Source organism: Gopherus flavomarginatus, chromosome 1 (genome assembly GCF_025201925.1).
Source record: "Gopherus flavomarginatus isolate rGopFla2 chromosome 1, rGopFla2.mat.asm, whole genome shotgun sequence".
In the NCBI taxonomy this organism is placed as follows: domain Eukaryota; kingdom Metazoa; phylum Chordata; order Testudines; family Testudinidae; genus Gopherus; species Gopherus flavomarginatus.
Window position 1 is genome coordinate 353288178 of NC_066617.1, and position 13968 is coordinate 353302145.

The following is a 13968-nucleotide window of genomic DNA, read 5'->3' on the forward strand; positions in this document are numbered from 1 at the left end:
CCTCCAAAACATGGAGGCACAAGTTTCTCACCCAAATGGCTGTAAGAATTGTTAACTGAAACTTAAAAAAAAATAGACAGTTAGACACCTGGAATGAGAAATTTCAGGCTGAAAGGTTAAAATTGGTAAAGTTATAGTGTCTTATAATGGAAAGTGTTGGGCAACTTTAACTATAAGCATTACTATTTGCACTACTTATAATATATCATTAGCTTATGAAACACTCAGTTTTCCACGGGCAATATAAATATTTATAAATGTTCTTAGTGAATGTGTCTGGATTATTAATGGCAGTTCAATACATTTATTATTTATATACCTTTCAAGGCAATGTAGATTGTGGCATAGATTTTGTCTGCATTGCCTGCAAATAGCAGCATGAAATCTGCATGATGGCTAGAGACATTCCGGGGTATTACATAAACCAGATCTGGTTTTGTGGCTCATTTTCAAGTTTCTCTGTGCAATGAATCAGAACGAAAATTCAGAGCAACTACTTTAGAAGGTTAGGAAAGATAGGAATGAGAATTAATATTAACACAGATTGATAATTAGAAAACTGTGTTCAGCTTTGAGCTAATTATTTTCTCAGCAGACATCCCTCCTGCTTAGGAGATTACACAGCCTCAAGTCTTCTTGTTTTACCCATTCTGTCATGGGACTTCATCTGTTACTTTAAAATTTAAGGCTGTTCCTTTGGCTTTAATCTCACAGGTTGAATTTGAAGGATGCATTTCAGCTGTTTCTATTCTACGTTTACAGAGAAACACTTATTCCAAAATTCAACTGTAACTATAGTAACCTGCATTTCAGTGTTTTTCAGTAAGAAAAATAAAAGCCCGCTCAGATAGAAGGGAGCATGTTATGTTATTTATTTAACTATGAAAAGGCAAAGACTTCATATTTAAGAAAAAAAATAAGCCAATTACCAAAAACTAGCAGAGCTCTGTATTTATTCTCAGGAACTAGATGATCTGCTTGTACCTAATCCAGCTTCTTACATAAGAAACTGCACTAGACAAGTGGGGGGAAAAGGGAATATTTAGACCAATCTGGATTATCTAACATTCCTCACTTACTGCCCCACTATTCACTGTCCAGTATAGGTCAGAGGAGGGTAGACTTGTAGGCTAGCTTTGTGATATTGTACTCACCAAATCTACTACAGCAATTAAGAATTTTGAACAGATAAAATTACCTTTTCTATTATAAACAGGTGATCACATTTGTGTGCCTCGATTAGTAAATTCTTCTGATGATTTTGGAAGGCTGATAAATGACATCTTTTACAATAATGCCCTTACCAATAAAGATGAGGAGGGATTGTTGGGCTCCTATCTTTTTTCCTGCTTCCTTTGAAGCCATTCCGTACTTGCAGTTACTCGAGTGCACTATATAATACATCAGATGCTTATAGTAATGCATATTTAATTGCGCACTTTCCATGTTCCTAGAGATTCATATGGTTTAGTTTTCAATATTATACCATATGCTGCGTGCATTTCATTATGTTAATGCACTTTCAATTTTATTCAGACTTCCTTTAAAAATATTGTTAGTCCACTCGATGGAAACCAAGTGCATAGACTCGGAGTTTAAGGCCAAAGGGGACCATTAGATCACCTTGTCTGACCTCCTGTATATCACAGGGCACTAAAATTTCACCCAGTTAAACCCTTATTAGGGCCAATAATTTGTGTTTGGCTAAAGCATAACTTTCTAAAAGGCATCTAGTCTTGATCTGAAAGTATAAAGAGATGGAGAATTCACCACTTTCTGTATTTTGTTCCAGTGATTAATCAAATTCACTGTTAAAAATGTGTGCCTAAAATTCCAATTTTAATTTATTTGACTTCGTTTCCAACTATGAGGGGGTTTTGATGCCTTTTTCTACTAGATTAAAGAGCCATTTAGTACCTGGTATTTTGTCCTCATGAAGGTACTTAAACACTGTAATCAAGTCATCTCTCAACCTTCTTTTTTGATTAATTAAATACATTGAGCTCTTGCTGTAAGGCATTTTCTCCAGCCTTCAGACCATTTTTGTGGCTTTTTCTTTACCCTCTCCAGTTTTTCAGCATCTTTTTTAAACCAAACCTGTATACAGTATTATAATATCTGCATCACCAATGCCTTGCTTCATAGGAGCCAACTTTCTAATGTGCCTGGGGATGCTCCCTCCCAGACTCCGACCCACTCCACCCCTTCCCCCAAGGCCCCACCCTGCCTCTTCCCACCCCACTCTGCCCCCTCCCCGAGTGCACCCCACCCTCGTTCTTCCCCCCTCGCCTCCTGCATGCTGCGGAATAGCTAATCTGCAGCAGGCAAGAAGCCCTGGGAGGGAAGGAGAGGTCCTGTAAGGGGGTTGTTGGTGGATGCACAGCACCCACCTTTTTTTTCTGGGTGTGCTCAGTGTCAACGCCTATGCCATGCTTAGCCATCTGCCAAACCCACTGCCATCCCAGAGTTTCAAATCCCACGAGATCCCCTGATATTTTTTTTCAGTAACCAAATACTGCGCTGACTCAAACAAGAGAAAAAGTATATATTTCACATCCCTCTCATGTTTGTGGAGGACAATGTTTTATAAGGTGAATGCAAGTCCAATTTGTAATATGTTTGAGTGGCTATGCCCATCTCTGTCCTGCCTCCAAGTATTAAGTCTCCGTAGAAATACCAGTTGAGGTGAGCCTAAAGTAATTTAAAGGCCTCAAGCAAAACTTCTCTGCGCTTGAGACATACATATTTCAGGTAAGAATTTTTAAGATAACATTTCGACTAGTTTTGAAAACAGTAAATTCATGCCTAAGGATATTGAATACTAATTTTCCAAGGGTAAAATTTTCAAAAGCACTCAAGTGAATTAGGAGTCTACATCCCATTTTCAAAAATAACTTTGGCACTTAAAGCCAGATTTTTAAAGGTAATTAGCACCTGCAACTCCCACTGAAAAATCTGGCCCTTAGTCTAATTGAAAACCAGTGGGATTTACACATATAAGTGCCTAAATCACCTTTGAAAATAGGACTTAGATGTTGGGTATAATTTTCAAAAGTATCTATTTGTTTTGGGAAGCAACATTGTTTCAGTGATTAAAAGAGGGTACTAGGCGTCAGGACTCCTGGGATACGGTAAAATCTGCCACTGAATTGTTCTGTGACTTTGGGCAAGCCACTTGACCTTTGTGGTTCTTAGTTTACCCATTTATAAAACAGGAATAATAATAATACTTACTTATATTACAGGAGTGCTGTAAGACTTAGTGTCTACTGAGTGCTTTGAGATCCTTGGTTACTATATGAATACAAAATATAATCCTGATGTGAAGATTTTTCTTTAATTTTCTTCAGGGTTGAAAGAAAGGAGCGTGCACGTTTGAAGACTGTGAAGTTTAATGCGAAACCTGGTGTGATTGATGCAAAAGGGGTATGTAAAAAACAAACATACTAAAAGATGCCAGAATGTCTCTGTAGTCAGAGTTAAATTAAATTGCTATGTGTTTTAAAATTGAGCATATTATGGCAACACAAGAAGAAGGGATTGTTTTAAGTAAGGTTTGGAGTATGGTGAAGAGTGTAAAGTATGACATGATCTGCTAAGTAATTAATATCCTTTTGTACTACAGTATTCATAGACATTGCCTCCTAACAGAGAGATAATAAGAAAAGAAATAGCATTCTTTGTTATTGGTGGGATTCAGTTAAGTATTCGCTTGGGAAAGGAAGACTTTCAAAATTCGACACATGTTTGTTTAATGACATACAGAGAAAGAGATGAATCCTCTTATTTCAAAAGTTGTTAAAACTAATAGCAAAGATGAAAGTATCAATCGGAGAAATAAAATTTATGTTTCTGATTTAATACTTTAATGGTTGTGACAGACATTTAACAGAGATTTGTACCACAGTAAGCACAAAGGATCAGCCAGCCCAGAATGTAATTTTGAACTTGTTTGTTCACTAGCAAAATATTTCCAGAAGGGATTACTCTAACCGGTTAAAACTTTTTTGTTTAAATTTCCCTTCAACTGGCATATTAATACAGAAGAATCTCACTGTTCTAGAAGTCCAGCACATGTTCTGCCATGTCTAATAGTTGATGTAATATGACATTTTGAAGAATGCTAAGGAGTGGTTAGTCTAATATTGTGAATGGCAATAGTTGTAAGAAGAGTGTAGTATTATAAAAAATTACAATAATCATATACATCAAATTATATTTTTCCATTGAGACATTTTTCACATTTATAGCATTAGGTGAACACATTACAGATCCTATTCAACAATCTTTACTTGTGCAGATAGTCCAAATGACTTAAAAGGGACTACACTCATAAGTAAGGGCTTTAGCAATCACATAAGATGGGATTTTCAAAAGTCATCAGCATAAAACTCCCATAGACTTCAACAGAAGCAGAGATGGGCCAACAGCACATTTTTGGAAATCGCACTCTTAATGTTGCTGTCCCACAGTTCCTCATCCATGGAAGCTGTAATGATAACACTTCCTTTCTCCCAATCTTTATATGTCTTGTCTATGTAGACCAGGGGTAGGCAACCTATGGCACGTGTGCCAAAGGTGGCACGCTAGCTGATTTTCAGTGGCACTCACACTGCCTGGGTCCTGGCTACCAGTCCGGGAGCTCTGCATTTTAATTTAATTTTAAATGAAGTTCCTTAAACATTTTAAAAACCTTGTTTACTTTATATACAACAATAGTTTAGTTATATATTATAGACATAGAAAGACCTTCTGAAAACGTTAAAATGTATTACTGGCATGCGAAACCTTAAATTAGAGTGAATAAATGAAGACTCGGCACACCGCTTCTTAAAGGTTGGCGACTCCTGATGTAGACTAAGCTCTTCAGAGAGGAGGTGGGTGTTTTATTATGGGCATGTCCAGAACCTAGCATAATGGAGTCCTAGTTTCAGTGAGAAATCCAGGTGCTAACTTAATACAAAATATTTCTTTTGCAAAATTCTTAAGAAAATCACTCTTGCAAATAGCACCGTCCCGTCTGTCTATTGTGTGATTCCACTCTCAGCGTAAATTAAGAACTGCATTGACTTAAATAGAATTTTTCCAGATGTACACCAACATACTGGGATCAGAATCAGGCTCTATGTACATTATATCCATATGCAAGTGACATAATCGATGACCTCCTGCAAAGTCAAAGCAAAATTTTTCATTTGAAATAACAGTTCTTCTGGAACCTTATGAATTTTTAACAGGTACTGTATTGTCAGTCAGATCACTTCTTAAAATGTCCATTTCCTGTATATTGTCAAAACCTTGCAGGAATAATTCATTCATGTTACCAATGGTCCTTACCAGAGCCTGGTGCGAATTTAATTATCCTATAATTTCCGACAATGTTCTTCTATCTTTGCCATCAGTGTAATATTAATCTCCCAACCACTCATTCCATTACTCATTACAACATTTAGGAAGTTGCATAATTACAGAATCAGGCTGTTCAAGCCTTTGGAAATTTATTTTCGTTTGTTAGTCTGTGATAAAATCTGTTTTTCCCTTCTTAAAAAGATCTATTTAGGGACTATATGTGAAAACATAATGTAAACATGTTGAAAATGAGCAAGGGGGGGGAGGAAAGATCACTATTTAAACATCAGCATGGAAAAATAAAGTTTTAATTATTTAAATTAAATTATTATTTTAAAGGGACACTATTCGTTTTATTTTTGTTTTTTAAAAATGGATACAAATTACCTGTCACTATCTTTCATTTATCAGATCTGAAGCATGCTTATTTCACATAAACATTGAAGACTGAGCTAGACCTACCAACCTCTTTTGTCTGCCTCAGAAGAGCTGAGGGAGTATCAGCTGAAATAACTGGGTCATGTGAGATCATAAGATGTGGGTTATGTTGGCCAGAGAGTGTAAGAGCTAGGAGTCATGGGACAAAGGCTACAAGGAAGACCTAGAAAAAGGTGGTTTGAGATGCTGAGGGAGGTTGAAAGATGCGCTTGACAAGAAGAACAAGAGCTACTGACCCCTATTGATGGGCCAAGGCAAAGAAAACGACCCTACATCCTTCTGTGAAAGGAAGTTGAGCCATTGAAAATGCATCACAGTTTATAACACACATTCCCAGTATCTCATCACCAGATATTATGATCATGAATGAGGCATAAATAGAGAGTGGCGGGAGAGAGATGCATAGTAGTTAGAAAGTTCTACATCAGCTAGAAAGATCAAATGGTCAAATCAAGTAGACAAATTAGCTAAAATTTTCTGTTTTCTGACAGTGCCTAACTCATAATATTTGTTGTTCTCTATTAGCAAATACACCGCTACCTTGATATAACGCCACCCGATTTATCACGAATTGGGATATAACAAGGTAAAGCAGTGCTCCGGGAGGGCGGGGCTGCGCACTCGGGTGGATCAAAGCAAGTTCAATATAACACGATTTCACCTATAACGCAGTAATATTTTTTGGTTCTCAAGGACAGCGTTATATCAAGGTAGAGGTGTAGCACCAACTTATTACTCCTGCGTTCCTGTACATTTGGGGTGGACAATATGATTCAGATAAAAATCAAACAATTTAATTTTTACCTCACATTAGAACCAAGCATTTTCAATGTTTGATTAACTTTTGTTTAATTTTCACTTTCCTATATCTTTCTTGGTCACGTCTTTTGGAAACACTACAAGAACAGTTCTTCTCACAATAATTCTGTTTTGAGAATAACTGGGAAAGTACTGAATCTCTCACAAAAATTCTGTTCCCATAAGATTTTTCTGCTCGACTTCCAGCAGGACTGCCTGCATCATGGCTCTCATCTTATCCAGCATCCATCTGAGCATTCTCATTTCAACAGTGCAAAGTAATTGTTTTTCTCTCCTCCTCGGCCAGACATAGGGGTATTTAATAATAATGCTCAACAATAGACTTCACAAGTCTGTTGCAAGTATAGCTACAGTGTAAAATTTTCAAAGTGCCTCAGTTGCTTTTTCCAAAGACAATTTGGAAGTCATTGGGATGTAGGCTCCCAAGTGACTTAAGCATTTTAGAAAATGAGACATATGCTCCTTAGTCACTTAGGTGATCTGAACAATTTTGTTCATAATGCGTCAAAGCCATAACCTGTGATTTTGAACAGTGAGTAGTGATTTAGGTTGGCTCAGTTTTTGAGCATCCATATTCTGAACATCAAGTGTTTAAGTTATCAGTAGTTGGAGACCCAAACATTAAGGAACCCGAAATCACTAATCTAAATAAGTAATCTGATTTTCAGAGGATTTGACTACCCACAGCTTCTATAGACTACAGTTACCTATATTTCCTAATATATGCCTAGCTTTCAGCACCAAATGTCTGAAGTGTTTGGCCATAATGCATAAAATTTGGAATAGGACTGAAGCTGTATATATAAAGAAATCTCAACTATAAATGTAGTGATTTATAAAATAAATAAACTCAAATTAGCTATAATTTAAAGAATTTCTGTGTTATCTACCATTTATGGAGTATTATCTTCAGGAAGTGTCACATTCAATTCATTTTGTCATCACTCTATTTGTCTTGTTAAAAGCATTCCGATTTTATTCTCAGGGACATCATGACTATAGGTACAAGCAGTGTATGAAACATTAAAATATTTTATGTGGGGCAAAAATTCATCTTAATCCTAAATGACATTAATAATGGGAATAATATAAATCCAATTAGTGATGCTAAGCCCTAGGTAATATGAAGAACTCTACATATAGTGATATAAATAGCAAGTGTAATTTCATCAAACTGGAATAAACCTTGAAGTTATTGGCTGAGCTTTCTACTAAAACTGTTAGTTCAGTGCATTTAATTGTTATAATACAACTATTCACACATCTCTGCTTCTTCCATTTTGGCTTTGATAGTCATTACTGTACATGGTTTTTTAATACCAAAGTAAATGGCTACTCCCTCTGGTCCATTCAGGCTTCTTTGCATTGCTACAGTAAAGTATAAAGCAGTGCTAAAGCTGGCTTAACTACCTGCTATGCAGAAGAATCCCCAGGTAGCATGGAGCTGCCATGGCAACTCATACACTGCCTCCCTCTGCCTTCAGGCATAGGGGGCATGGCTAACAGTAAGGTAACACAGCCAGGATATCCTTATGTCTCAGCCATATCTGACTATCAAAACAGCCCCTTAGGGTCATTGGCAGCCAGCATAAAATAGAGCATCCCCAAGGCTGCTCTAATTTATGGCTTGTACTGGAAATGGAGTTAGAGGGCCCCCAGAACTGGGGAACACAAAGGCGATTTAAAAGTCGTCTTTGAACCCTTCTCCTGAGGTGTACTGAGGCCTGATCTTCCCCATTGTTCTGATAGAAGGGTAATATGTCTGTAATAACGAGTAACACCATATTTGCCAAGTTGTCTATTCAGCTCTTGGACACTTCACCTACTGTAGGCTTTAAACTTAATAAAATAAATGTTTCCTTTCTAAACTTAAGGCATACAGTAGTTGATGCTTATAGGATTTGCACTGAAGAATCATTAGCACTGGAGGATGGAAATATCACAGAAGTGAAAAGAAACTAGACTAATCTGCTTTACTCTTAACTGCAATGATTGAAGCGAGTCTTTTAGCAGACAAAAATAGCATCTCTCTCGGTCCCGGGCTCTCCCCCCACCACCCACCCCAATCATACATTTTCTTGAATGTGGGCTGGAGGCATTTTCTATGGCAGATCTTGTAACTCGTTTGAAAAGAGTTTTACAACAGCTACTTTGAGTTTGTAATATTTATGAAGTTTGCCTGTTTCCATTAAATGGCTCAAGTATCTCAAAGCGTAAGATGGAGTATGCCCTTCATAATTTGTAAATAGTTATTTTCTGTTTCTGTTGGAGCCCTGTCTTGTCTGTGCTTTTCAACTCTACATTCACTTTAAAAAACAAAATCCATTATCCACTTGTGTGACCAGGGTCCCAGGGGTGCCAAACCACTGGAACTTAGGTCTTCTACATCCCAAGTGAGGAGCTTAATATGCCTGAGTTCTTTTGAAAGGTGGAGCTTAGGACCCACCCCTCTCCTCAGCATTTCCTATTGGCTAGCTTCAGCAGCTCCCTGTTCAGCATGCTGGCTTTTATGGATCTCATTCTTTGATGCCTCTCTCTCCCCGTGCATTTTACAAGGAGCCTAGGGCTGTATATTCCACCAGGTAGCAAAGCACCTCAGAGTTAGGTGCTGCAGGGTGATGCTGAGCTTTAAGTCCCTTTGTGGATCTAGCAAATAGTCAGGAAGCTTTTCCTAATATTCAGCATAATTTTTTCTTGTTTTTATTTTACTCCATTACCCCTATTTATACTCTACATCAATCTGTGGATTTTTTTAAAGCACATTTTAGATGGGATTTTCAAAAGTTCTCTGCATTGGCCTAACTCTTCTTCCATTACAGTCAATGGGAGCTGGACTGTTGACTTCAATAAGATCAGAGTTAGGCCAATATTCTGAACATGGTTGAAAATCCTATTCCCAGTGTGTTTGTTAGTCATAAGTTAGAGAAATGTGAATTTGTTTGGCTGTTAGGTCCAGTTATGCAAACTTTGCTGTCCTGAGTGAGCATTTTCATGATTAGCTAGTGAGAAAGTTTGCATCAGTAAGTGCTTTAATAGGATGCCCACCATTTTGGTCAATGCACCCAGGATTGAACTGGGGCTCTCCACAGCTAAAACCACACGCTACTGGGGCAGGGCTCTCTAGCTAGGTCTGTAACAGACTTGGTCCTGGTCTACACTACAGAGTTAGGTCAATGTAAAGCAGCTTATGTCAACCTAACTCTGTAAGTGTCCACACTAAAATGTAGCTCCCACATGATGTAATTACCAAGGTAATTCACCCACGACACCAACTTAATAACTCTACCTCCACGAGAGGCATAGCACTAAGTCGATATAATTAGGTTGACACAGTATCAATGTAGACACTGTGTTGCTTACATCAGCTGTGCAAGCATTACTGGTGAGAAGGTGCACCACTGACACAAGGAGCATAGTGTGAACATGCAAAAGTAATTCAATTACTGCAGTGGCTGTATGTTGATGTAACTTAGGTCAACTTAATTTTGTCATGTTGCCTTGTCCTCTGCAAATCAAGCACTAAGGGGGGGACCTATAACACATGCACACATCTAGGGTTTGTCACAAATATAAAGTAAGGGTAACAACCTTTACGTATGCAGTAGCAAAATCCCTCCTGGCCAGAGGTACAGAATCATGTGCCTTAAAGGGTTAATCAGTTCAATTAACCTAGTTGGCACCTGACCAGACGGATCAATGGGGAAAGAAGACACTTTCAAATCTGGGGGAAGGGAAGGTTTTGTTGTGCTCTTTGTTTGTTCCCTCTCAAGACAGAGACCAAGCAGGTAAACCAGCTCCTAAAAAGATCCTGAAATGATACATATAAAATTACAGAAATTGTAAGTAATAGCAAGGAAATGCATTTGGATTATCTTGTTTTAGCTTGTGACTTTTCCCTGTGCCAAGAGGGAGGTTTATTCCTGTTTTTGTAACTTTGAAGTTGAGCCTAGAGGGGAATCCTCTGGTTTTTCAATTTTTTTACCTTGTAAAATTACCTTCCATCCTGATTTTACAGAGGTGCTTCTTTTACTTTTTTCTTTATAATAAAGTTTTTAAGAAACTGATACGTGAAGGATAAATGGACACAAGTCAGATATTAGGAATGGCAATATACAAAAACCTGTAGGAAAACACTTCAATCTCCCTGGATACACAATAGCAGATTTAAAGGTAGCCATCCTGCAGCAAAATAACTTCAAGACCAGACTTCAAAGAGAAACTGCTGAACTTCAGTTCATTTGCAAATTTGACACCATCAGCTCAGGATTAAACAAAGACTGTGAATGGCTTGCCAACTACAAAAGCAGTTTCTCCTCCCTTGGTGTTCACACCTCAACTGCTAGAAGAGGGCCTCATCCTCCTGATTGAACTAACTTTGTTATCTCTAGACTGATTCTTGCCTGCATATTTATACCTGCCTCTGGAAATCTCCACTACATGTGTCTGATGAAGTGGGTATTCACCCACGAAAGCTTATGCTCCAATATGTCTGTTGGTGTGTAAGGTGCCACAGGACTGTCACTTTTTACAGATCCAGACTAACACAGCTACCCCACTGATACTTGACACCATGCAAGGCACTGCATTTAGCCGTATGGAGTGGAAATCCATTAACCTCATGAAGAAACTTGCACAAGTACAGATATCTTCCTTTCCAAATGCAAGGACATCATACCAAATGGACTAAAGGTGAAAAATCCATATCTACATACTGCACAGACCACAGTGAGAGATTATGCCCTACACTGTCAAAGAAACTGAGGAACCACCTGATCAGCATCCTATACAGCAAACAAGAAAACGTCAAAAAAGAACTCTCCAACCTGGAGACTTTCATAAATAACCAACCTTCCACACAAATGGACTTTACTAAAATAAGACAGGAGATCTATATTACAATCTTCACCTCTCTACAAAGGAAAAAGGACCGTAAACTGTCTAAAGTCCTACCTGCCACATGGAGCCACAACAGTGGTACCCCTAACTCACCCAGCAATATCATCAATTTATCCAGCTACACACTCAACCTGGCAGAAGAGTCTATCCTGTCTCAGGGACGCTCTTTTTGCCCCACTACCTCCACGAACATGATATAGTTCTGTGGTGATCTGGAAGCCTACTTTCACCATCTCTGACTCAAAGAATACTTTCGAGATAACACTGAACAGTGCACTGAAAGAGATCCCCACACACACACACCAACAGCACAAGAAGAAGAACTCCACATGGACTCCTCCTGAGGGTCAAAATGACAGTCTGGACCTATACATAGAATGCTTCTGCTGATGTGCACAAGCAGAAATTCTGGAAAAACAACATCGCTTGCTTCATAACCTGAGTCGTGCAGAACGCAATGCCATCTACAGCCTCAGAAACCACCCTGACATTATAATCAAAGAAGGTGATAAAGGAGGTGCTGTTGTCATCATGAACAGGTCTGACTACCAAAAGGAGGCTGCCAGACAACTCTCCAATACCAAATTCTACAGGTCACTTTCCTCAGATCCCACTGAGGAATATACTAAGAAACTGCGCCATCTACTCAGGGCATTCCATACACTGACACAGGAACAAATCAGCATATCTTTAGAGCCCCAACCAGGGTTATTCTATCTACTATCCAAGAGCCACAAACTTGGAAATCCTGGACTCCCCATCATCTCTGGAATTGGCACTCTCACTGAAGGACTGTCTGGATATGTGGACTCTCTATTCAGACCCTATGTCACCAGCACTCCCAGCCATCTCCATGACACCACTGATTTCCTGAGAAAACTACAATGCATTGGTGATCTTCCAGAAAACACCATCCTAGCCACCATAAATGTGGAGGCTCTCTACATAAACATTCCACACCCAGATGGAATACAAGCTGTCAGGAACAGTATCCCTGATGTTGCCACAGCACAACTGGTTGCTGAGCTCTGTGACTTTATCCTCATGCACAATTATTTCAAATTTGATGAGAATATATACCGCCAAAGCAGTGGCACCACTACGGGCACCTGCATGGCCCCACAATATGCCAACATTTTTATGGCTGACCTGGAATGCTTCCTCAGCTCTTGTCCACTCACACCCCTTCTCTGCCTACATTACATTGATGACATCTTCGTCATCTGGACCCATGGGAAGGAGACTCTGGAAGAATTCCACCACGATTTCAATAGCTTCCACCCCACCATCAGCCTCAGCCTGGACCAATCTACATGGGAGGTCCACTTCCTAGACACCACGGTACAAATAAGTGATGGTCACATTAACACCACCCTATACCGAAAACCCACTGACCACTATGTCTATGTTCATGCCTCCAGCTTTCATGCCAGACACACCACATGATCCATCATCTACAGCCAAGTGCTGAGGTACAATGGCATTTGCTCCAACCCCTCAAGATCTTCACCAAGCATTCTCAAAACTATGATACCCACACGAGGAAATAAGGAAACAAATTAACAGAGCCAGGTGTGTACCCAGAAGCCTCCTGCTGCAAGACAAGCCCAAGAAAGAAACCAACAGAACTCCACTAGCCATCACCTACAGTCCTCAGCTAAAACCTCTCCAACACATCAGTGATCTACAACCCATCCTGGACAATGATCCCTCGCTTTCACAGGCCTTGGGAGGCAGGCCAGTCCTTGCCCACAGACAGCCCACCAACCTTGAGCATATTCTCACCAGCAATCACACACCGCACCATAGTAACTCTAACTCAGGAACCAATCCATGCAACAAACCTTGATGCCAGCTCTGCCCACATATTTACACCAGCGACACCATCACAGGACCTAACCAGATCAGCCTCAACATCACCGGTTCATTCACCTGCATGGCCACCAATGTAATATACACCATCATGTGCCAGCAATGCCCCTCTGCTATGTACATCGGCCAAACTGGACAGTCGCTATGGAAAAGGATAAATGGACACAAGTCAGATATTAGGAATGGCAATATACAAAAACCTGTAGGAGAACACTTCAACCTCCCTGGACACACAATAGCAGATCTAAAGCTAGCCATCTTGCAGCAAAAAAACTTCAGGACCAGACTTCAAAGAGAAACTGCTGAACTTCAGTTCATTTTCAAATTTGACATCATCAGCTCAGGATTAAACAAAGACTGTGTATGGCTAGCCAACTACAAAAGCAGTTTCTCCTTGCTTGGTGTTCACCCCTCAACTGCTAGAAGCAGGCCTTATCCTCCCTGATTGAACTAACCTTGTTATCTCTAGACTGATTCTTGCCTGCATATTTATACCTGCCTCTGGAAATTTCCACTACATGCATCTGACAAAGTGAGTGTTCACCCATGAAAGCTTATGCTGCAATATGTCTGTTAGTCTGTAAGGTGCCACAG

At 39.4% G+C, this 13968-nt stretch overlaps 1 protein-coding gene across 14 annotated transcripts in view; it reads left to right on the forward strand.

Moving 5' to 3' along the window:
* The window catches only part of DLG2 (discs large MAGUK scaffold protein 2), a 1579821-nt gene that overhangs the window by 1520096 nt on the left and 45757 nt on the right, over positions 1 to 13968 (forward strand). For all 14 annotated transcript variants that reach the window (XM_050940648.1, XM_050940534.1, XM_050940523.1 and 11 more), the window contains one exon: positions 3351 to 3426. In XM_050940648.1, the coding sequence (XP_050796605.1) occupies positions 3351 to 3426 (76 nt within the window). The remainder of the gene's footprint in view (positions 1 to 3350; positions 3427 to 13968) is intronic.